Source organism: Salmo trutta, chromosome 20, assembly GCF_901001165.1.
Source record: "Salmo trutta chromosome 20, fSalTru1.1, whole genome shotgun sequence".
Lineage (NCBI taxonomy): Eukaryota > Metazoa > Chordata > Actinopteri > Salmoniformes > Salmonidae > Salmo > Salmo trutta.
This window is the reverse complement of record NC_042976.1, coordinates 33,122,610-33,149,063: the sequence shown is the minus strand read 5'-3', so window position 1 is coordinate 33,149,063 and position 26,454 is coordinate 33,122,610. Positions and strand designations below refer to the sequence as shown.

The 26,454-nt window shown below is 40.7% G+C and overlaps 1 protein-coding gene across 14 annotated transcripts in view; it reads left to right on the top strand.

The window, feature by feature from the left end:
- LOC115155914 (peripheral plasma membrane protein CASK) overlaps positions 1-26,454 on the top strand; it is a 210,463-nt gene that overhangs the window by 88,119 nt on the left and 95,890 nt on the right. For all 14 annotated transcript variants that reach the window (XM_029702980.1, XM_029702986.1, XM_029702988.1 and 11 more), the window contains exons 3-5: positions 17,811-17,916; positions 19,383-19,460; positions 20,268-20,340. In XM_029702980.1, coding sequence (XP_029558840.1) covers positions 17,811-17,916; positions 19,383-19,460; positions 20,268-20,340 — 257 coding nt within the window. The remainder of the gene's footprint in view (positions 1-17,810; positions 17,917-19,382; positions 19,461-20,267; positions 20,341-26,454) is intronic.

Here is a 26,454-nt window from a genome sequence, read left to right as displayed (position 1 = left end):
GTCCTGAGCACTCTGGAGCAGGTTTTCTCTGTACTTTGCTCCATTCATCTGTCCGTCTATCTTGACTAGTCTCCCAGTCCCTGCCGCTGAAAAACATCCCCACAGCATGATGCTGCCACCACCATGCTTCACCATAGGGAAGGTATTGGCCAGGTGATGAGCGGTGCCTGGTTTCCTCCAGATGTGACGCTTGGCATTCAGGCCCAATAGTTAAATCTTGGGTTTCATCAGACCAGAGAATCTTGTTTCTCATTGTCTGAGAGTCTTTAGGTGCCTTTTGGGAAAACTCCAAGCGGCTGTCTTTTACTGAAGAGTGGCTTCTGTCTTGCCACTCTACCATAAAGGCCTGATTGGTGGAGTGCTGCAGAGATGGATGAGGATCGATATTTCTTTCTAATAAGTTGTCTTCAACTTGCTTGAGATTGTGATTTTTTTCTGAAAGGGTCATAAGGGAGATAAAGAACAGAAAACGTAAAAATGTAGTATTGTGGTTGATATGTACTTTTTTAAAACAGTATTACCATTTCTAAAACATCCAGAGAGCTTGTGCTTTTGTGATCCGTATTAAGTTTTACAGAGTTTAAAACGGCAAAGCTGACAAATTGCACTCAGTGCTTTGAGCAGCGCTCTCCATAGACAGACTGGGGAGAGCAGAGTACCGACCACCCTACTAAAGCCAAGGTTCGCAGAGTAAGTTTGAGTAAAACGCCACTCACCTTGATTCTTTAAGCGCTTGCCCCAGTCTTCCCTGCTACCACTTCAGTCATGGGAACTGTTCTGGCATTGTCATATGCTTTGCATTTGGAAATTGTTTTGCACGGTCGTTAGCTGTTATTTTTGTTGGAAAATGAGATTGCTGACAGGCATTACAATTAATAGAAATCAATCAAAGATCACCCATCTTCGCACGTGAACAGTGCAGTAATTGGTCAAAATTACGAGCCCACTTTTGATTGGACCCTTTTATGCGCTAAAAGTGCGGCGATTGGTCAAAATTGCGAGCCCTCTCACAATATGCGCTGATTGGTTCATTTTGCATCGAATTATGCGATCGCAGAATCGCTGAATCCTGAGGGACTGATATAAATGAGCCCATTTGGGGATCTGATGGTATTTCTGATTGGCTTAACGCCCCACCACTAATGAGCTGTGGCGCTTCTCAAAATAATGTTTTCTTCACCTCAAACATCAAGCAAACTAAGTCTGTTTTTTCCTCCTCAATGTATTTGAGAATCTTTCCAAGTCTCTGAGGGCGCAGAATATTTGATACAATATTGCAAGTTTGCTAGTTCAAGCTTTGGGCCGGACCAATTAGGAAATAGTTTATACAATATTTCAAGTTTGTTGCAGACAGGCCATGCAAAGCCAATGTGATTTATAGGAAATACATTTTTATCAGGATAATTTCTACCTGCAGGCTGCAATGTTTTCATTTGTTGGCTTTATAGGCTATTTTTACATAGTTGGCAACAAAAGTCACTTTTTAGGTTTGTAATCATTTTCGTTTAGGTTTGGATATCATTTTTATTAATTACAATGAATATACAATGGATATAAATTAAATGAAGCTGTTCCACGAAAATGTGCATATGAAAACCATAACTGGCAGGCGGATCGGTAGAAATGGTAAGATAAATTGGCATTCCACATGAGAAAGATCGCAGACTCCTTGTGTAGCCTATTACCGAAAACTTCAGGAGAGTAATGGCAGAATCTGCGAAAGCCAGTAGGAGCAGGAGGAGGATGGTCAGGTAAAGCTTTATTTCTTCTGGTTGTCTTGATCTCTGGCTCACTCTTGAGTCATTTGTGTCTTATTTCATCAAACAGTGTGCTTAAAACATCAGACAACAGTGAAGAGGCGACTCCGGGATGCTGGCCTTCTAGGCAGAGTTGCAAAGAAAAAGCCATATCTCAGACTGGCCAATAAATAGAAAAGATTAAGATTGGCAAAGAACACAGACACTGGACAGAGGAACTCAGCCTAGAAGGCCAGCATCCCGGAGTCGGATCTTCACTGTTGACGTTGAGACTGGTGTTTTGCGGGTACTATTTAATGAAGCTGCCAGTTGAGGACTTGTGAGGCGTCTGTTTCTCAAACTAGACACTCTAATGTACTTGTCCTCTTGCTCAGTTGTGCAGAGGCTGTCTTGAACACAATGGACATGTACTGTACCGAGGGCTCCGTGGGACTGGCCTGGGATGGGTGAGTTGGAGTGACCACTGATGGGGCAGCTGCCATGATGGGAAAGCACTCCGGAGTAGTAAGGCGGATCATGGAGAGAGCACCAAGTGCAAAGTGGAACCACCGCTTCCTACACAGGGAGGCATTGGCAGTGAAATACATGGTGTCTGACCTTCATGCCACTCTCCAGGATGTGATCAAGTGTGTCAACTATATCAAAAAGAGTTCCATGAAAAGCAGGTGTTTCCAGGCTTTCTGCGGGTATATGGGGAGCGAGCACCAGCAGGTGCTTTATCACGCAGAGGTCCGCTGGCTTTCCAGGGGTAAAGTGTTGGGTTGCTTTTATGAGCTTCGAGCGGAGATTGCAGCGTATCTTTCGGAAAACAAGTCACCTCTGGCCCAACATTTCAATTGTGAGGAATGGCTGGTGCAGGTTGCCTACCTGGCGGATATTTTTGATCATCTGAATTCTCTGTGTGTCAATGCAAGGGAGGGGGCCAATCGTTTTGAAAAGATGGATAATGTCGATGCCTTTAAGATGAAGCTTAGCGTTTTGTCAAAGCATGTTTCTAACGGGAGGATTGACATGTTTCCCAATGCTGATTTTGAGATTCAGAATCTGATGAACAAGTTGCACAGCGGCACACTGAAAAAAACATTAAACAGTATCTTGTCAAGCTGCAGGGAAAGTTTTGCAACTACTCCCCGGAGGAGAACAGGAGACAAGATGACTGGGTACGCGACCCCATTTTGAGTGGAGATGGGATGCGTCATGTTGCCAAGCAATTAAGATGACAGCTGTTGGAACTGTCATTTGATCGCGGACTGAGCATGCGCAGGAAATGACACTGCCACAGTTCTGGTGCAGCGTAGTGGGAGAGTATCCTGCTCTCGTCTGTCGTGCAATCAGAACCATGCTATCGTTCAGCACTACATATCAGTGTGAAAGTGGCTTCTCTGCTATGGTCGTGCTGAAAACTAAAAAGAAACAAACTGGACAGCCAGAATGACCTCCGAGTGTCCCTGTCAACCCCGGACTTCAATAAACTTATCAAACTGAAGAAACACCCCCAGCTTTCCCACTACCAGGCCACGCACACAATAAATAAACAGCTTCATGAGTTATTGTTCACTATGTCAATTGTGATTGTTAATTAATTATGACATTCATATTACATTTTATTGAACTGGTTAACTTACACCTTTTTAAAAACTTTTCAAGGTTGTGAAACTATTCACATGGTAATTGATGATAAAAAATTCCTAAGATTGTTGTTTTTTGTTCTATTTTAAACACTTACTGTTCATTAACATTATAGGACTGGTGTGTGTTACTGTTCATTAACATTATAGGACTGGTGTGTGTTACTGTTCATTAACATTATAGGACTGGTGTGTGTTACTGTTCATTAACATTATAGGACTGGTATGTGTTACTGTTCATTAACATTATAGGACTGGTGTGTGTTACTGTTCATTAACATTATAGGACTGGTGTGTGTTACTGTTCATTAACATTATAGGACTGGTATGTGTTACTGTTCATTAACATTATAGGACTGGTATGTGTTACTGTTCATTAACATTATAGGACTGGTATGTGTTACTGTTCATTAACATTATAGGACTGGTATGTGTTACTGTTCATTAACATTATAGGACTGGTATGTGTTACTGTTCATTAACATTATAGGACTGGTGTGTGTTACTGTTCATTAACATTATAGGACTGGTATGTGTTACTGTTCATTAACATTATAGGACTGGTGTGTGTTACTGTTCATTAACATTATAGGACTGGTGTGTGTTACTGTTCATTAACATTATAGGACTGGTATGTGTTACTGTTCATTAACATTATAGGACTGGTATGTGTTACTGTTCATTAACATTATAGGACTGGTATGTGTTACTGTTCATTAACATTATAGGACTGGTATGTGTTACTGTTCATTAACATTATAGGACTGGTATGTGTTACTGTTCATTAACATTATAGGACTGGTATGTGTTACTGTTCATTAACATTATAGGACTGGTATGTGTTACTGTTCATTAACATTATAGGACTGGTATGTGTTACTGTTCATTAACATTATAGGACTGGTATGTGTTACTGTTCATTAACATTATAGGACTGGTGTGTTACTGTTCATTAACATTATAGGACTGGGTGTGTTACTGTTCATTAACATTATGGACTGGTATGTGTACTGTTCATTAACATTATAGGACTGGTATGTGTTACTGTTCATTAACATTATAGGACTGGTATGTGTTACTGTTCATTAACATTATAGGACTGGTATGTGTTACTGTTCATTAACATTATAGGACTGGTATGTGTTACTGTTCATTAACATTATAGGACTGGTATGTGTTACTGTCATTAACATTATAGGACTGGTATGTGTTACTGTTCATTAACATTATAGGACTGGTAGTGTGTTACTGTTCATTAACATTATAGGACTGGTGGTGTTACTGTTCATTAACTTATAGGACTGGTATGTGTTACTGTTCATTAACATTATAGGACTGGTGTGTGTTATTGTTCATTAACATTATAGGGCTGGTGTGTGTTACTGTTCATTAACATTATAGGACTGGTGTGTGTTACTGTTCATTAACATTATAGGACTGGTGTGTGTTACTGTTCATTAACATTATAGGACTGGTATGTGTTACTGTTCATTAACATTATAGGACTGGTATGTGTTACTGTTCATTAACATTATAGGACTGGTATGTGTTACTGTTCATTAACATTATAGGACTGGTGTGTGTTACTGTTCATTAACATTATAGGACTGGTATGTGTTACTGTTCATTAACATTATAGGACTGGTATGTGTTACTGTTCATTAACATTATAGGACTGGTATGTGTTACTGTTCATTAACATTATAGGACTGGTATGTGTTACTGTTCATTAACATTATAGGACTGGTGTGTGTTACTGTTCATTAACATTATAGGACTGGTATGTGTTACTGTTCATTAACATTATAGGACTGGTATGTGTTACTGTTCATTAACATTATAGGACTGGTGTGTGTTACTGTTCATTAACATTATAGGACTGGTATGTGTTACTGTTCATTAACATTATAGGACTGGTGTGTGTTACTGTTCATTAACATTATAGGACTGGTATGTGTTACTGTTCATTAACATTATAGGACTGGTATGTGTTACTGTTCATTAACATTATAGGACTGGTATGTGTTACTGTTCATTAACATTATAGGACTGGTATGTGTTACTGTTCATTAACATTATAGGACTGGTGTGTGTTACTGTTCATTAACATTATAGGACTGGTGTGTGTTACTGTTCATTAACATTATAGGACTGGTATGTGTTACTGTTCATTAACATTATAGGACTGGTATGTGTTACTGTTCATTAACATTATAGGACTGGTGTGTGTTACTGTTCATTAACATTATAGGACTGGTATGTGTTACTGTTTATTAACATTATAGGACTGGTATGTGTTACTGTTCATTAACATTATAGGACTGGTATGTGTTACTGTTCATTAACATTATAGGACTGGTGTGTGTTACTGTTCATTAACATTATAGGACTGGTGTGTGTTACTGTTCATTAACATTATAGGACTGGTATGTGTTACTGTTCATTAACATTATAGGACTGGTGTGTGTTACTGTTCATTAACATTATAGGACTGGTGTGTGTTACTGTTCATTAACATTATAGGACTGGTATGTGTTACTGTTCATTAACATTATAGGACTGGTATGTGTTACTGTTCATTAACATTATAGGACTGGTATGTGTTACTGTTCATTAACATTATAGGACTGGTATGTGTTACTGTTCATTAACATTATAGCACTGGTGTGTGTTACTGTTCATTAACATTATAGGACTGGTATGTGTTACTGTTCATTAACATTATAGGACTGGTATGTGTTACTGTTCATTAACATTATAGGACTGGTATGTGCTACTTAACATTATAGGACTGGTGTGTGTTACTGTTCATTAACATTATAGGACTGGTATGTGTTACTGTTCATTAACATTATAGGACTGGTGTGTGTTACTGTTCATTAACATTATAGGACTGGTATGTGTTACTGTTCATTAACATTATTGGACTGGTATGTGTTACTGTTCATTAACATTATTGGACTGGTATGTGTTACTGTTCATTAACATTATAGGACTGGTATGTGTTACTGTTCATTAACATTATAGGACTGGTATGTGCTACTTAACATTATAGGACTGGTATGTGTTACTGTTCATTAACATTATAGGACTGGTGTGTGTTACTGTTCATTAACATTATAGGACTGGTATGTGTTACTGTTCATTAACATTATAGGACTGGTGTGTGTTACTGTTCATTAACATTATAGGACTGGTATGTGTTACTGTTCATTAACATTATAGGACTGGTATGTGTTACTGTTCATTAACATTATAGGACTGGTATGTGTTACTGTTCATTAACATTATAGGACTGGTATGTGTTACTGTTCATTAACATTATTGGACTGGTATGTGTTACTGTTCATTAACATTATAGGACTGGTATGTGTTACTGTTCATTAACATTATAGGACTGGTATGTGTTACTGTTCATTAACATTATAGGACTGGTGTGTGTTACTGTTCATTAACATTATAGGACTGGTATGTGTTACTGTTCATTAACATTATAGGACTGGTGTGTGTTACTGTTCATTAACATTATAGGACTGGTGTGTGTTACTGTTCATTAACATTATAGGACTGGTATGTGTTACTGTTCATTAACATTATAGGACTGGTGTGTGTTACTGTTCATTAACATTATAGGACTGGTGTGTGTTACTGTTCATTAACATTATAGGACTGGTATGTGTTACTGTTCATTAACATTATAGGACTGGTGTGTGTTACTGTTCATTAACATTATAGGACTGGTTTGTGTTACTGTTCATTAACATTATAGGACTGGTGTGTGTTACTGTTCATTAACATTATAGGACTGGTGTGTGTTACTGTTCATTAACATTATAGGACTGGTGTGTGTTACTGTTCATTAACATTATAGGACTGGTTTGTGTTACTGTTCATTAACATTATAGGACTGGTATGTGTTACTGTTTATTAACATTATAGGACTGGTATGTGTTACTGTTCATTAACATTATAGGACTGGTATGTGTTACTGTTCATTAACATTATAGGACTGGTATGTGTTACTGTTCATTAACATTATAGGACTGGTATGTGTTACTGTTCATTAACATTATAGGACTGGTATGTGTTACTGTTCATTAACATTATAGGACTGGTATGTGTTACTGTTTATTAACATTATAGGACTGGTATGTGTTACTGTTTATTAACATTATAGGACTGGTATGTGTTACTGTTCATTAACATTATAGGACTGGTATGTGTTACTGTTCATTAACATTATAGGACTGGTATGTGTTACTGTTCATTAACATTATAGGACTGGTGTGTTACTGTTCATTAACATTATAGGACTGGTATGTGTTACTGTTCATTAACATTATAGGACTGGTGTGTGTTACTGTTCATTAACATTATAGGACTGGTATGTGTTACTGTTCATTAACATTATAGGACTGGTATGTGTTACTGTTCATTAACATTATAGGACTGGTATGTGTTACTGTTCATTAACATTATAGGACTGGTATGTGTTACTGTTCATTAACATTATAGGACTGGTGTGTGTTACTGTTCATTAACATTATAGGACTGGTATGTGTTACTGTTCATTAACATTATAGGACTGGTATGTGTTACTGTTCATTAACATTATAGGACTGGTATGTGTTACTGTTCATTAACATTATAGGACTGGTGTGTGTTACTGTTCATTAACATTATAGGACTGGTGTGTGTTACTGTTCATTAACATTATAGGACTGGTGTGTTACTGTTCATTAACATTATAGGACTGGTATGTGTTACTGTTCATTAACATTATAGGACTGGTGTGTGTTACTGTTCATTAACATTATAGGACTGGTATGTGTTACTGTTCATTAACATTATAGGACTGGTATGTGTTACTGTTCATTAACATTATAGGACTGGTATGTGTTACTGTTCATTAACATTATAGGACTGGTATGTGTTACTGTTCATTAACATTATAGGACTGGTATGTGCTACTTAACATTATAGGACTGGTATGTGTTACTGTTCATTAACATTATAGGACTGGTATGTGTTACTGTTCATTAACATTATAGGACTGGTGTGTGTTACTGTTTATTAACATTATAGGACTGGTATGTGCTACTTAACATTATTGGACTGGTATGTGTTACTGTTCATTAACATTATAGGACTGGTATGTGTTACTGTTCATTAACATTATAGGACTGGTATGTGTTACTGTTCATTAACATTATAGGACTGGTGTGTGTTACTGTTCATTAACATTATAGGACTGGTATGTGTTACTGTTCATTAACATTATAGGACTGGTATGTGTTACTGTTCATTAACATTATAGGACTGGTATGTGTTACTGTTCATTAACATTATAGGACTGGTATGTGTTACTGTTCATTAACATTATTGGACTGGTATGTGTTACTGTTCATTAACATTATAGGACTGGTGTGTGTTACTGTTCATTAACATTATAGGACTGGTATGTGTTACTGTTCATTAACATTATTGGACTGGTATGTGTTACTGTTCATTAACATTATAGGACTGGTATGTGTTACTGTTCATTAACATTATAGGACTGGTATGTGTTACTGTTCATTAACATTATAGGACTGGTATGTGCTACTTAACATTATTGGACTGGTATGTGTTACTGTTCATTAACATTATAGGACTGGTGTGTGTTACTGTTCATTAACATTATAGGACTGGTGTGTGTTACTGTTCATTAACATTATAGGACTGGTATGTGTTACTGTTCATTAACATTATAGGACTGGTGTGTGTTACTGTTCATTAACATTATAGGACTGGTATGTGTTACTGTTCATTAACATTATAGGACTGGCATGTGTTACTGTTCATTAACATTATAGGACTGGTATGTGCTACTTAACATTATTGGACTGGTATGTGTTACTGTTCATTAACATTATAGGACTGGTATGTGTTACTGTTCATTAACATTATAGGACTGGTATGTGCTACTTAACATTATTAGACTGGTATGTGTTACTGTTCATTAACATTATAGGACTGGTATGTGTTACTGTTCATTAACATTATAGGACTGGTATGTGCTACTTAACATTATTGGACTGGTATGTGTTACTGTTCATTAACATTATAGGACTGGTATGTGTTACTGTTCATTAACATTATAGGACTGGTATGTGTTACTGTTCATTAACATTATAGGACTGGTATGTGTTACTGTTCATTAACATTATAGGACTGGTATGTGCTACTTAACATTATTGGACTGGTATGTGTTACTGTTTATTAACATTATAGGACTGGTGTGTGTTACTGTTCATTAACATTATAGGACTGGTATGTGTTACTGTTCATTAACATTATAGGACTGGTGTGTGTTACTGTTCATTAACATTATAGGACTGGTATGTGTTACTGTTCATTAACATTATAGGACTGGTGTGTGTTACTGTTCATTAACATTATAGGACTGGTATGTGTTACTGTTCATTAACATTATAGGACTGGTATGTGTTACTGTTCATTAACATTATAGGACTGGTATGTGTTACTGTTCATTAACATTATAGGACTGGTTTGTGTTACTGTTCATTAACATTATTGGACTGGTTTTGATGTCATGTTCTGATTCTGATCATTCATTACACCCCACCCCTGAACTGGTCGCCTAATTCAACGGCTTGTTCTCTTGAATTGATCATAAATGTTTTCTCAGCTTATATGGCTGTGTAATGACTGTCTTTAATACCATAATAGTAGCCCATTGAGACAGTATATTTTGCAAGTGAAGCCTGCCCAAGAAGGCAGCTGCAATACAACATTACAAAATGCAATCATTAACAGTCCATAATATTGGTTTGTGAATAAATCGTCCTTGTCAAATGTGGGTCCCCAGGCAAAACCAGTTGAGAACTAGTGGTCTACAGCTTATCTAACTCAGGCAAGCAGAACCTCCAGACTTCCTTAATATTAAAGATTGCGCACCGGCTGTTGTTCACAAAGAGACACATCTCCCCCTTGAGTTTACCATAGGCTGCCGTTCGGTCCTGCTGGCGGATAGAAAAACCAGCTAGATGTATATTATCCATGTCCTTGTTCAGCCACAATATTAAAGTTCTTCAGGTCCCATGAACGGAGCTCGTTCAGTTCTCCGGTGATCCTACGTTGGCGATTTATTTACTCGCCGACGTAGTTTCGCCAGGGTGCCCGCACGTCGGCCTCTCTTACACCGTCACTTCCTGTTCTGAGTGTCGGGGATTAGAGCCTAATCCGGGGTGAGCAGTATGTCCTGCGTCGCCGACTCATTGAAGTAGAAATCCTCATCCACATCCAGGTTAGTGACCACTGTTCTGATGTCCAGAAGCTCTTTTCGGTCATAGGAAACTGGCGGAAACATTATGTACAAAAACAGTTCAGACCAGTGGAAAAAAACACCACAACATATCAGAATTGGTCAGCAGCTCGTAAAACTACAGCTGTCCATTGCAGCGCCATTCGTCCACTCTGAAAGAGAGAGAAATAGAGTTGTATTTGTTTTTAAGAGGGGAAGATTGCAGGGTTCAATCTGGGTGAATGGACTGTAGTTACTTCAGCCACCCATTATGATATATCTTCCTTTTCTTGTCTCAGGCAAAGACACACACACACACACACACACACACACACACTGAGCCAATTGAGGGTAAATTGGCAGCAGAGTATGGGCCTATTCTTTGCATAATTGCCTAACACACACATAGGTAACTGATGGCATCTCATCTGCAATGGAGAATCATACATCTACATTATATTACATTACCACTCTGCCTTACGTTTACCTCAACCACTGGCACGTTATACTTAGTGACCGTTACAGCTCTACCTTCGATGAGAAGGAGAGAGAGAGAGAGAGACAGGCAGGCAAACCTGTACAGTGAGCGATTAGGAAATGGATAAAGAGAGCGAGGGAGAAATGGTGTGAATTTGGAGGGAGAGAGAGAAAAGGTTCTGTGAGATCGGTCTTTCTGTGCTCTATGAAGGGTGTCTAATGAGACTGTTCTTTCCTGTCTGCTGATCACATCCTCTCTGCTCTGTCATTAGGAACCCTCTTGAAAAATATTGACTTTTAATGCCTGATTCTGATCTCAAAGCACATTCCACATTCATGTAGGCTATCTTGGTACTAGCTGCTATGTTTTTACATTGCTGGAAAATATCATTTTTTGCTGAACAATTAAAATGAGAAAAGTGAAACAAGGTTATCGATTTCTATTTCTGGCCCTTCAGTAATGAATCGAGTTGATCAGAAATGCCATCTCTGCGTGTGTGTGGTCTGTGTCTGTGTGTGTGTGTGGTCTGCGTGTGTGTGTGGTCTGCGTGTGTCAGACTTAAGCTTTCATATGGGTGAATACTGACAACAGTAAAAATGTCACTGACCAATATCTGCGGAGTAAAACTGGGACTGTCCTCTTGTCTTTTGTCTGTTGTCTGAGTGTCATACAGTTGTACAGTTTGTCACTTCACTCTCACGTTTCTATTTGTTTCCATCTCCATTCTCATTTCTTCCCACTGGAGTGTATAGGGACGAGCAGGAGAGTTGACAAAGAGATATGTGTGTGGCTAGGTGTAGTCACAGATGGGTGTTGAGTGGTAGATTTCAGTACAATGAAGTATGATATGTGACTGTGTTGTTAGGTAGCTGATCCGGCCTGTTCCCCTGACGCAGGACACATCTGTGGTTTCTCCAGACAACACTGCTCCCCTCCGTGCTAGTCGGCTTGGCATAACAGTTCCAATTATTATTACTAGTATGATTTATTACTTCTGTAGTCGTGTGTGTGCGCATTCTATGAAAACTCACTGTCAGGTTAAGTCCTTTTCTAAGTCTGCATGAGTATTTGAGCTTAGCTTCTCTTCCTACCACACTCCACAGACAATCCCCTACAAACCCCTTCTGAACGAGGGATCATGTACCCCGCTCCGCGGAGGAGAAATATCTCCTTTCTACCAGAGCCAGGGATTTCTGTCATCCCTCCCTTCTCATAAAGCGAGGGATGGAAACAGAGGGATGGAAAACGACCGAGGAAAAACACAAATTAAACTTTCCCTTGGCCTCCCATTCCTCTCCATCACCCTCCCACCTGTTTGTATCCAATCACAAGCCTTGGCTGGAGCGCTGAGAAATCTATCAACCGATACACACACACACACACACACACACACACACACACACAAACTCTAGATGGCAGCAACACTGTTCCCTTTTGATTTGTCTTTATATTTCACATTTGTTGGGTGATAGAAAATAGAACAGTTACTCTTGAACAAGCAGCTTTAATACAGGAGAGTAGTCACACACACTGCTGCACAACGCCTAGGGACGGGCCTGAAGGACCCAGAAATGGAGTGGGCCGGTGATCTATTGGCCAGCAGGGGTCACACGCATACACACATACACTAAAGCTTTCACACACACACACATGCTTGCACATTCTCTCCATCTACAAACACACACACTTGCCGAGGCCCCCTGTCCCAGTGGTGTGTGATGAATAGGTCAGACTGCACAAGAGATAAGAGAGAAAAGCAGCCCTGAGAACCATAGAGATTCATCACTTTCAGTCCCCACCCCTCCCGCTCTGCCTCTCTGCCTCCCTCCCTCCCTCTCCCCATCCTTCCCTCCCTCCCTCCCTCCACCCTTCCCTCTCTGCCTCCCACCTTCTCTCCCTCCCTCTCCCCATCCCTCCTTCCCTCCCCCTCCCTCTCCCCATCCTTCCTTCCTTCCCTCCCTCTCTGCCTCCCTCCCTCCCTCTCCCCATCCTTCCTTCCCTCCCTCTCTGCCTCCCTCCCTCCCTCTCCCCATCCTTCCTTCCTTCCCTCCCTCTCTGCCTCCCTCCCTCTCTCCCTCCCTCCCTCTCTGCCTGCCTCCCTCTCTCCCTCCCTCCCTCCACCCCTCCCTCTCTGCCTCCCTCCTTCCCTCCTCCCTCTCCCCACCCCTCCCTCTCTGCCTCCCTCCTTCCCTCTCTGCCTCCCTCCCTCCCTCTCTGCCTCCTTCCCTCCTTCCCTCCTCCCTCTCCCCACCCCTCCCTCTCTGCCTCCCTCCTTCCCTCCCTCCCTCTCTCCCTCTCTGCCTCCCTCCCTCCTTCCCTCCCTCCCTCCCTCTCTGCCTCCTTCCCTCCTTCCCTCCTCCCTCTCCCCATCCCTCCTCCTCCTCTCCAGGTGGTAGCTATAGTAATGGGGCATCTGGCATCTAGAGCTCTACTACATGTACCGAGACCTCTCTTTGCTGCCCCTTTGGAGCAGGCATTGACTACCAGCAGCAGAAACATCACACAGTGCGCATGCGCGCACACACACAGGCACACACAGACACACAGATCAGGGCCTCCTCCAGAGCAGACTTTAACTCCCAGCTGGAGAAACGGGGACCTCTATTGAGAGCTCTCTCTCTCCCCCTCTCCTCCCCTCCCCTCCTAACTGCTTTATCTGTGGTGAGTCATTGAACATGGCACTGTTTGACATGCCCCCTGCAGTGTACATGCGTGTCAAAGCCATATGGAGGTTTGTGCTTTCCTACTATGTGTTTTGATCTGACTTTGAAGAAAGTACATGGCCTTGTTGTGTGTGATCTATGTCGATCTCCCTCTCTCCCTCCCCAATTTTCATTCATTTAATCTCTTTCATTCAACCACACTTATGCAATCTCTCTTTCTCTCTCTCACGTTTTCTCCCTCCTCATTTATTGCCTCTATTCTGAGGTCAGCTGTAATACTGATGCAGTGATCTGAGAATCATTTCCATTCAGTCACTTCCAACACACACACACACACACACACACACACACACACACACACACACACACACACACACACACACACACACACACACACACACACACACACTGAGGCCTGAGAGCTTCTACTGGGAGCTGAAACATTGTATATTTTGGTATTTGTTTCATTAGTCGCATCATACTGTTGACACTTTCTCTATTTTGAAGGTTCTATATCTGGAAATCTTGATTGCTGACATGCAAAACATTTTTGTGACTGTATCAACAGTGGACTAATGAAACAAATACCAAAGGATATTTTTGGAGCGGTATTTGTTGCTATTAAATTCCCCTCTTGTCATTAGCCTACGTTTGCTAATCAAGTGAAGTTATTTTCCTTCAGTTTGGGGATTTATTTTCAGTGCTTACTGTATGTTTGTTCTTGTTTGTTGCCGCTTCTCTGAGCTCATGCTCATCCGCGCTCAACACAAGGCACGCCCACTGCCATTTCCTTGTAGAAGTGTGCGCCCCTCTTTCCTGCGAGTTCTGTCATTTTGTTTATCTGTTGATTGAGATCACTGCTATTGAAGATGTGAACCAGTTTTGATTTGAAGGCCTATGAATAATGTGATGTTATGATGGTCTGTTATTAGATGTTTCTATAGCCTCTGTGTTGTGTAAATACATTTTTAACCAGTTAATTGGTTATGTGCAGTGTGCACCCCTACGCATTGTGGCTATGGTTTAGCCTAGAACATGGCTCAAGGTATTTCTACCTGGCTTTGCCAGAGTTCTGTAAGCTCGGAAGGGGAGCGGGTCCACGTTGGCCGTATTTTATTTTCTCAGTACCTGTAGCCTGTTACCTAAGTCCAATTTTGGATTGTTTTACATTTTTGTTCATTGTTTGTTTTGGTAAGTCATTTTTGACTACTTGCCAACATTAACATTAAGTGCCATTGCACTGCCATTATTTCTATGAACAAAATCACTATTTTATGTACTTTATCCTTTGCCTCCTGCCTGCCCATAAAGGTGCTACACATATTTTTGTATTTTAATTTCAACAAAATTATCATAATACAGTGTATCTGCAGTAATAGTGGAAGGATAGTGTTTCACAGTATTAATTACCCGCCAGTGTTGTGATTGGCTGTGATATTGGCTTATTATTTCTCCCGTGTACGGAATGCCACCCACACTCTTTTGGAAGTGTGAGGAAGGCACTCTCCCATATCTCCTTTCACATTGCGTCCTTTTCTTTCTTTCCTTCTTTCTTTCCTTCTTTCTTTCCTTCTTTCTTTCCTTCTTTCTTTCCTTCTTTCTTTCCTTCTTTCTTTCCTTCTTTCTTTCCTTCTTTCTTTCCTTCTTTCTTTCCTTCTTTCTCCTGGCGCTCTGACATTGGCACTGCTGATGAATGTTAAATGTCCTCTGGCTGCACTGTATGAATGAGAATTTGTGTGTAGCGGTATTTGTGTGTAGCGGTATTTGTGTGTAGCGGTATTTGTGTGTAGTGGTATTTTGGTTTTATGTGTGTGATACTGCAGAGAAGGATATTAAAAGTGAATGCTGTTAAGAGTGAGGAGTAATGTGTTTTCCTGGAGTGTGTGCATAAAGCCGAAAAGTTAGGTATATCATACACGCACTCGTGTGTGTGTGTGTGTGTGTGTGTGTGTGTGTGTGTGTAAGATTACATATGATATCTCACTCGTCTAGCTCCAATGTTCCCTCCCAGAATAGCTGTTGCCTGGAGGTGGGTGTTAAGGTAAGTGCCTGCTGAAGGGGATGGATGGATGAGGAGACGGGGCTCTTCAGTGCCACAATTTCCACCCGCATATGCGCCTAAATATAATGCTGTGCAACCTGTCATTTTTATTTAGGAGTACCTAGAAACATTTAAGGATTTTAGCTTTATTACCGCAAATATTTTCCATTGTGCTCCTAAATATCTTTGTGTTGCACCTGCATTTTCCAATGTAGGCGCACACGTGCTCCCTGTAGAAAAAGGTTAGCGTAGAGCCCAGGGCGAGGCAAAGACAGGAGAGGGAAAGAGGAGAGAGGAAAATGGATCAGAGCAACGCTGGTCCAATGTGTCTGCAGAACCAAGAAGCAAGTGTAACATTCCGGTGCTTGATGAAGATAGTGCTGTAGTCAAAACAACATGCAGCATGTTTGTGTTGATCTATTGGTTCTCTCACTCTGCAGTATACACTGAGTGTACAAAACATTAGGAACACCTACTCTTTCCATGACATAGACTGACCAGGTGAATCCAGGTGAAAGCTACAGTATGATCCCTTACTGATGTCACTTGTTAAATCCACTTCAGTTAGTGTAGATGAAGGGGAGGAGACAGGTTAAATAAGGATTTTTAAGCCTTGAGACAATTAAGATTTGGATTATGTATGCCATTCAGAGAGTGAATGGGCAAGACAAAATAGTAGGTGCCAGGCGCACCGGTTTGAGTGTCAAGAACTGCAACGCTGCTGGGTTTTTCACACTCAACAGTTTCCCATGTGTATCAAGAATGGTCCACCACCCAAAGGACATCCAGACAACTTGGCACAACTGTAGAAAGCATTGGAGTCAACATGGGCCAGCATCCCTATGGAACATATTGGACGGCTTCTAGAGTCCATGCCATGACGAATTGAGGCGGTTCTGAAAGCAAAAGGGGGAGGGGTGTGCAACTCAATATTAGGAAGGTGTCCTTAATATTTTGTACAATGTGTAGTGCAGTACAGTGGGGACCAGTACTGAAAAAAAAGTATGAAAATGTATGCATTCACTACTGTAAGTCACCCTGGATAAGAGCGTCTGCTAAATGACTGAAATGTAAGTATAAAAGGCTGGAGGTATTTCTGTTTGCCAACTGGGTCACACATATAAACACAGGATGGGGGAGATGGCACGGTAGGACCTCACATTGGACAGAGGGAAGGAGTGGAGAGAGTAACAGTAACACACATTGCCTGTTTGGATGAAGCTTCATGTAAGCTCCTGATAGCTCCCCTAGTGTTGGCTAGTCTTAACAGCAGACACACACACACACACACACACACTCACTCACTCAGGCTTATTTAAGCAAGGCACGAGAGGGTGTGATATATGGCCAATATACCACAGCTAAGGGATGTTGTTATGCACGACACAACGCTGGGTTTCTGGATACAACCTTTAGCCGTGGTATATTGGCCATATACCACAACCTCCCGAGGTGCCTTATTGCTGTTATAAACAGGTTACCAGTGTAATATATACATATTTTTCATACCCGTGGTATACTGTCTGACATGCCACGACTTTCAGCCAATCAGCATTCAGGGCTTGAACCACCAGGTTTATAATACCTGTTTGAGTTTCTACCTTCGATTCATCTCGTTTAGGATGACAGTGCAATACCCCATTTGCATCCCTGTTGAAGACTCAGAATATTGATTTGTTCAAGCAATCAAATGTTCTCCCCATGCACATCACTCTCCCCAAAACTCAAGCTCTCACATGATATTCACCACATTTATTTTTCAGATTGAATAGTTCTAGTGACGAGGAGGCGTGTCTACTGATCTAGTTTTTTCCTCTCATTTACCCCACATGAGTTCTTCTGATGCTTTTCCCGAAAGCTTTTCTAGAAAGCCAGAGACCATGAAGTCTAACCCCTGACCGCGAACCGTTCTCTCTCTCTTTCACTTACCTCCACAGATCTGAAGAGAGAGGCCAGTATCTGCCACATGCTGAAGCACCCTCACATCGTAGAGCTGGTGGAGACCTACAGTTCAGATGGCATGCTCTACATGGTCTTCGAGTTGTAAGTCTGTCACACACTCTGTAACTTATCTATTACACACACACACACACTCATTCACTTATATACTCTGCAAGCATTTTTTTTTATATCAAAGTATTTTATTTTGTTGCAGCGCAGTCATGCTAGAATGGTATTAATGATGTGACAGCTGGTAATGGGATTCCTACTGCTCGCTAACGCTAGCGTAGCTATGCTAGTTACCAGGCCAAAATATGGGTACAGGGCGAAGGGGTGTGTGTATCAGTGTAGGAAGCTGTTCTAGAATGTGTTGAAGTGAGAGCTTTTGTGATGATAGGAGTGGAGAAAGCAGAGAGATGGACGAAATAAGAAGCGGGAGAAAGAGATGGTAGAGCGCTGAAAGGATGAAGGAGCCCGAGCGGCCAGGTGGTAGAAGAAGTGATAGAGTGAGAGAGGGAGAGATGGAGAGAGAGGGAAAGGGAGGGAGCGTTAATGCCATATTACCGGGTTATTTCAAAATACAGACCATATGATTTTCAATACCGTTTAAAGAATATATACGTTGTGGGTTGGGAGGTTATACCATTTCTTAGAAGTTAAGTATAACTATAAGAAATGTAAGATGTGTCAAATAAATGATATCCAGCTCAGGGCTCCAGCATTTGGTTTGCTAACTTGCTAGCGAAGCATCTAGATGTCAAGATTAAGCTTCTTGGTTACAGCAGAGACATTCTATCCCCTCCTGGATCAAGATCCCTGTTGCCTAAATTGTCTTGTGCAGTTTGTTTTAAATAGCACCCCTTGTGGGCACTTCCACTAATAGTGAATACCCCGGTATGGTACAGGAACAGTCTGACGGCATGAACATCTGAACACCACCCAGCCCTGGTGAAAGAGGCCGGGCTGTAGAAGAAGAGACAGTGTACGCTGAAAAATTAGAAAGAGAGAGAGAACCAGAGAATGATTAAAAAAAGCACAACCAATGTGGAATATGAAGAGGCAGAGATAAGACAAAGATTCCACACCAGAGGAACCTCCCCTTAGGTCCCTGAAGACTCCACAGACACACACACGCGCGTGCACGAACACACACCATGACAAATTCCTTTATGTGAAATCAGATATCAAAAAATGTCCTGTTTCACATCTCTCTCATGTGCGTCAAAGGATTCGATTAAAAACGAACGAACAAGTTTCATTTTGAGTAACTTTCATAGCTTTATCACACAAATATGCAGACCCACAAACACATGCGACAGACACACAGCTTTCAAACCGGCCCATAGCAGTGGTGTCTATGGAGTATTGGATAGATAAAGTAAAGACAGTAACACACACATCAAACTGTAATAAGGATAGCCTTTTCACCTCCTGAATCTGGACGTTTACATTGACCTTTATGCTAAACTGACCTCTCTTCTGCCCCTCTCTCGCTCTCTCTCTCTCTCTCCCTCCCTCTCCTTCCCCCTCTATCTCCCTCTCCCTCGGCCTCTCTCGCTCTCCTACAGTATGGATGGAGCAGACCTGTGTTTTGAGATCGTGAAGAGGGCAGATGCTGGCTTTGTGTACAGTGAAGCAGTGGCCAGGTAAGACCACTTCCCATGATTCTCTGCTTGAAGAGTTCCTCCTCTCAAGGCCATACTTCGATGTGGCGTTCAGCATTTCAAAACACAACACTAGTGAAAAAGAAATTCAGAGAAGAATCAAAAAACACACACGATACCAAAAACAACAGTATCCACTTGTTGCTATTACAGTGTTGACATTACAACCAGTGGTGGAAAAGTACCCTATTTTCATACTTGATTAAAAGTAAAGATACCTTAATAGAAAATGACAAAAGTGAAAGTCACCCAGTAAAATAGTACTCGAGTAAAGGTTAAAAAAAATATATGTTTTTAAATATACTTAAGTTTCAAAAGTATAAATAATTTCATATTCTTTATATTAACTGCACAATTTTCTGTTTTTTTTTTCAATTTACAGATAGCCAGGGGCACTCTCCAACACCCAGACATAATTTACAAACGAAGCATTTATGTTTAGTGAATCCTCCAGATCAGATGCAATAGGGATGACTAGGGATGTTTACTTGATAAGTGTGTGAATTGGACCAGTTTCCTGTCCTGCTAAGCATACAAAATGTAACGATTAGTTTTGGGTGTCAGGGAAAATGTATGGAGTAGAAAGTACATTATTTTCTTTAGGAAGGTAGTGGAGTAAAAGTAAAACTTGTCCAAAATATAAATAGTAAATTACAGATACCCCAAAAAACAACTTAAGTAGTACTTTGAAGTATTTTTACTAACTGTAAGTACTATACACCACTGATTACAACAATGTTGTATCAAATCAACAGTCATGGTGTTTTATTGCTCTCTATCCCTCTCCAGTCACTACATGAGACAGATCCTAGAGGCACTACGATATTGCCATGACAACAACGTCATCCATCGAGACGTGAAGGTAGGCCGGAGTGTCTCTTTGATAGTGTGTGTGTTTACTCTGAGTTGGGAACTCGCTCTGATTATACTGACAGTGCTCAGCTCACCCCAGTCCTCTCCACAGCCATCATGACCCAGACTACAACAACTAAGGAGGGAATTCTCTCTGTTTTCATTTCATAAAAAACCTTCTGTGACAATATTCATGTTATTACAGAAAAGAAAAGTGTTATTTGATCAGGCTCGTTAATGGTGAACCACACAGCTGGTGTTATCTGGTTAGGATGGAAGTTGTGAGAAACCAGGCAGCTAGCTGGCACCCAAGGTGAGAACTTGAAGACGCAGTGGTTTTATTAGCGTTGAAATGTAGCTGCTAAAAACCACAGCTTCCTTTACGTCTCATGTGAGCTGATGATATGGTGGAGGTTTTGTTGTTATTGCTGCCCTGGCAATGGTTAGATGATAAACTTTCCAACCTTGACTCTATATTGCTCCATAACCATGAGTCAACGTCAGAGTATCTTTGGAGATAAATTGCAATAACTATGAGTAGTGTGTAGTCGTTGTTATTTGACAGAGTTGTACGAGCCCCTGAGTTGAAGCTGGTGTAGTTATGTTTGAAACCCCAAATAGTCTTATCATATACACTGAGTGTGCAAAGCATTAGGAACACCTTCCTAATATTGAGTTGCACCCACCTCTACAAGGTGTATAAAGCGTTCTACAGGGATGCTGGCCCATGTTGACTCCAATGCTTCCCACAGTTGTCATGTTGGCTTGATGTCCTTTGGGTGGTGGAACGTTCTTGATACACGTGGGAAACTGTTGAGAGTGAAAAACCCAGCAGCGTTGCAGTTCTTGACACAAACCGGTGCGTCTGTCACCTACAACCATACTCAGTTCAAAGGCACTTAGATCTTTTATCTTGCCCATTCACCATGTCACATACACAATCCATGTCTCAAGGCTTTAATTCCTTCTTTAACCTGTCTCCTCCCCTTCATCTACACTGATTGAAGTGGATTTAACAAGTGACATCGATAACGGATCATAGATTTCACCTGGATTCACCTGGTCAGTCTATTCATGGAATAGAACGTGTTATTAATGTTTTGTATACTCGGTGTATATCCCTTTCAGAGAAAGAAGTGTTTTTCTCAGCAGGCACAGACAGAGTGAGGCGGAAATAGCTCTGTTCTGAATATAAAGCACTGGCTGTTAAAATACTGCTGACAGTTTTCACACCAGACACTGCTGGGTACAGATATAGATCCCCCCTTCTATCTCTCTCTCTCCCCTTCCTCCTCTCTCTCTCTCTCTAAGAGCTTGACAAACACTGTTCACTATCACACATTGGCCATTATATATCAGCACTGATAAAACATTGGGGTTTACAAGATCACAGCATAGTTAGTCAGCTACATCAGTACCCACTCTGCATGAAGATGCTCAGATATGTTATATACATACATTTCTTGGTTTGTAACTATGCTTTGAGGGTGACCCAGCTTTTGGCTCAATGCTATGGGTTGTGATTAATGCCGGAAGAGCACAGATCAGAGACCAATGCCTATCTCTGGTTTCTCATTGGTGGAGATTGGTATCGAGTAGCTCTTACTTTATCATATGTAGCTTACTCTCTGATTACGGGTTAACTCAACAGGGGTCACACACATGGGTTGTATGGCAACGCTGTCCTTGTTGAATAGAGAGCAGCCTGTGTGCCTCAGTGTATCGTGTGTGTGTCCCCCATGTGTGAAAGTCAAGTCATTGAATTAATTTCAATCCCAAGAAGCATAAATCACAGAGCCTCTCTTTTATCTCCTATTATTCACAATAACCCCTTCTACTCATCACGCTGCGTGTGTGCGTGTGTGCGAGTGAGAGATTGGAACCACAGACGAGCTGTCACATGCCTGATTACAACGAGTAAGGCATTCTGAAAAGGAATGTTGACAAAATGATGGGAATGTGAATTTTGTGGAGAGAATCCGGAATCTTGATGTTTACATTCTAGTTCCGAAATGTTGATGTTTTCATTCTAGTTCTGGAATGTTGATGTTTTCATTCTAGTTCTGGAAGCAGAGATAATAAGGCAGTTTGGAATGTCAGATTGATAACCTTGTGATAATGGACTAGACTACAGACTATTAACACTTGTAGACCTCAGATAAATGTCTAGCTGTTTCAGATAGGCGCTGTAGATGGAGGGATGCCTTACTGTATATTTATTGTGGAATGGTCCAAAATAATTATCAGACACAGTGTCTTCAGAAAGTATTCACACCCCTTGACTTTTTATACATTTTGTTGTGTTGCACCCTGAATTTTAAAATGGATTACATTTAAGATTTTGTGTCACTGGCCTACACACAATACCCCGTAATCTCACAGTGGAATTGTGTTTTTTGAAATTTTTACAAATTAATAAAACATGAAAAGCTGAAATGTCTTGCGTCAGTATGTATTCATCCCCTTTGTTATGGCAAGCCTAAATAAGTTCAGGAGTAAAAATGTGCTTAACAAGTCACCTAATAAGTTGTATGGACTCACTCTTTGTGCAATAATAGTGTTTAACATGATTTTTGAATGACTACCTCATCTCTGTACCCCACACAATTATCTGTAAGTTCCCTCGGTCGAGCAATGAATTTCAAAGACTGATTCAACCACAAAGACCAGGGAGGTTTTCCAATGCCTCGCAAAGGTCACCTATTGGTAGATAAAACTTTTTTTTTAAAGCATACATTTGAATATCCCTTTGAGCATGGTGAAGTTATTACATTTTGGATGGTGTATCAATACAATGTTTTTATTACATTTTGGATGGTGTATCAATACACCCAGTCACTACAAAGATACAGGCATCCTTCCTAACTTAGTTGCCGGAGAGTAAAGAAACGGCTCAGGGATTTCACCATGAGCCCAATGGTAACTTTTTAACAGTTACAGATTTTAATGGCTGTGACAGGAGAAAACTGATTATGGATCAACAACATTGTAGTTACTCCACAATACCTAAATGACAGAGTGAAAAGAAGGAAGCCTGTACAGAATAAAAAAGAAAGATGCATCCTTTTTGCAATAAGGCACTAAAGTAAAACTGCAAAAAATTATGCTAAGAAATTAACTGTCCTGAATACAAAGCATTAAGTTCAGGGCAAATCCAACACATCACTGAGTACCACTCTTCATATGTTCAAGCATGGTGGGGGCTGCATCATGTTATGGGTATGCTTGTCATAGAGTTAAGCACAGGCAAAATCCCAGAGGAAAACCTGGTTCTGTCTGCTTTCCAGCAGACACTGGGAGATAAATTCCCCTTTCAGCAGGGCAATAACCTAAAACATGAAGCCACATTTTGCAGGAATTGCTTACCAACACGGCATTGAATGTTCCTGAGTGGTATAGTTACTGTTTTGACTTAAATCGTCTTGAAAATCTATATCAAGACTTGAAAATGGCTGTCTAGCAATGATCAACAACCAACTTAACAGAGCTTGAAAAAAATGTAAAATTCAATTCAGGTGTGCAAAGCTCTTAGAGATTTACCCAGAAAGACTCACAGCTGTAATTGATCGGTGCCAAAGGTGATTCTAATATGTATTGACTCGGGTGTGAATATTTAAGTAAATTTGTTTTCACTTTGTCATTATGGGTTTTGAATTCGGGTTGTAACAAAATGTGGAATAAGTTAAGGGGTATGAATACTTTCTGAAAGCATTGTATCTCTTGCAATCAACCAGTAGCTACGTCTGCTTTCCGTGTGCACTCCAGGCTACAGAGAGAAATAGTAACTGCGTATTTTTTGTAGGCACAAACTCCGCCATGGTTCGTTGGACAAAGTCTATAGAGAAATGAATGCCGTTTCTGAATAAACTCCGAAATAAGGTCTATGGTAAACACAGGCTTAGGAGATCTTATATGTTTTGTTCTACGAGATCATCTTCACCAGCTAACGTAATTGTGAAGCATTTATGTAATTAAAAAAAGCACAAAAAGGCTCATGTTAACTAACTGATATTATCTCATAGAACAAAACGTATTAGGTCTCCTAAGCCTGTGTTAACTTCAGACCTGATTTTCAGCGTTTATCCCAAAACCCTATACTTTCCACAATCATTTTCATAGGGATGGCTAAACAAACCAGAAGTAACTAATTTCCGGGTTTTAGGACTACAAGCTGGCAAGCTCTATTTGTTGTAGAGTAATGCAGAAACAAGCCATATGCATTGTTCCATGGCAAGCACTGTATCTTTCCCTTCAAATACTGCATACTCGCTATGTCCACTGAACTGAATAGTTTATTGTCGAAGCTGTATGTTGTCTCTGGTTTGTGTTCTTTGTGTGTGTGGTGTTATCTCCTAACAAAGACCAAACACATGCACACACATAACAAAGCCTTCACCTCGCTATGTGTGGTGTCAGCACTGTGCGCAGTGTGCCACTGAGGCATAGACTATACAGGTAATTACTGGATCAGCAATACAGTGGTAGGCAAAAGAGCTCTGTTGATACACACACTCACACAAGCAACCACATGCTCTCTTTCTCACACACAAGCACCACACACACAATTATTTGCAAGAGCTGGGCATGAAATACATAACAAAACTGAACTCTACTCTTCAAACTGTAGCAACAGAGAGAAGTGAATGTTTGCTGCTTCCGAAAGTCATGTTCTTTCTGTTCACTAGGCTATAAGGGGCCAGTGGGACTAATGGCAGCCTGTGTGTTTGTCCTGTCTACACTCTGATAAACAACCAGACAGTGAATTGAAGAGAGATGGGTCTTATCTGTAACGGCTGATAGCTCAATATGGAGGAAATGTCACATTCTCCATATGAATGGAGAGAAGAAAGAGACCGTGAGAGGGATGGAGGGACGAAAGAGAACGAGGGAGGGACGAAAGAGAATGAGGGAGGGACGAAAGAGAACGAGGGAGGGACGAAAGAGAACGAGGGCATGACGAAAGAGAACGAGGGAGGGACGAAAGAGAATGAGGGAGTGACGAAAGAGAACGAGGGAGTGACGAAAGAGAACGAGGGAGTGACGAAAGAGAACGAGGGCGTGACGAAAGAGAACGAGGGAGTGACGAAAGAGAACGAGGGAGTGACGAAAGAGAACGAGGGAGTGACGAAAGAGAACGAGGGAGTGACGAAAGAGAACGAGGGAGTGACGAAAGAGAACGAGGGAGTGACGAAAGAGAACAAGGGAGCGACGAAAGAGAACAAGTGATCTTAATAGGCTTTTCCTTTTCCTACTGTATACATTAGCTGGTAGAGTGACATTGACCCTCTCAGGTCTATGTGTGTTAGTGGCCACAGAAGCTTCTTCTTAATAGTATGATTCATGTTGTTTATGACTGAGTGGAATGGGGTGTGTCTACTGATAACTATCATGTAATGGGAACCAAGGTTCCTGGCGTTTGGATATAGACAATCCAGCTCTGAAAATGGGCAACAGTCACTGTAGTGTTGCACACTAGGGCTGGGCGATATGGCCAAAATATCATATCATGTCATTTTTGACAGTATTTGACGGTATTTTATGTTTTTGATTAATTAAAGTTGTACATTTGCTTTATGAGTAGTGTGTGACCCTAGGGTGGTATCACATATATTATTAAATATTTCAATAGGTCTTTCTCCATTCTGATTGGTTTATACTGTTCAACTTCAACCTAAAATCATTTCCTGCATTTCCATCAGTTTCTGCATTTCCTGGACTCATTTGAGATCATTTCCACACTGCCATGATATGGGCAAAAATACTAGGCCTTATTTTTAACCAAATGTGGCAATTGCGATTTAGATCAAAACACTTGGGTGAACTTTTGGAATCATGGCAATATAATGTTTATTCTAATTCTCTAGTTAATAGTGGGCACTTTGAATAGAGTGTTGTTTGACATGATAACGAATGAAAATGCCATGGACGAGTTATTGTGACAGGGTAAGAACCAAAGTGATGTTCAGTGTTTCCTAGGGGTGCTCCTGCACATTGGCTAACCGGGCTATCTGCATTGTGTCCCGCCACCCACCACCCGCCAACCCCTCTTTTACGCTACTCTCTGTTCATCATATATGCAGCCACTTTAACCATACCCACATGCACATACTACCTCAATCAGCCT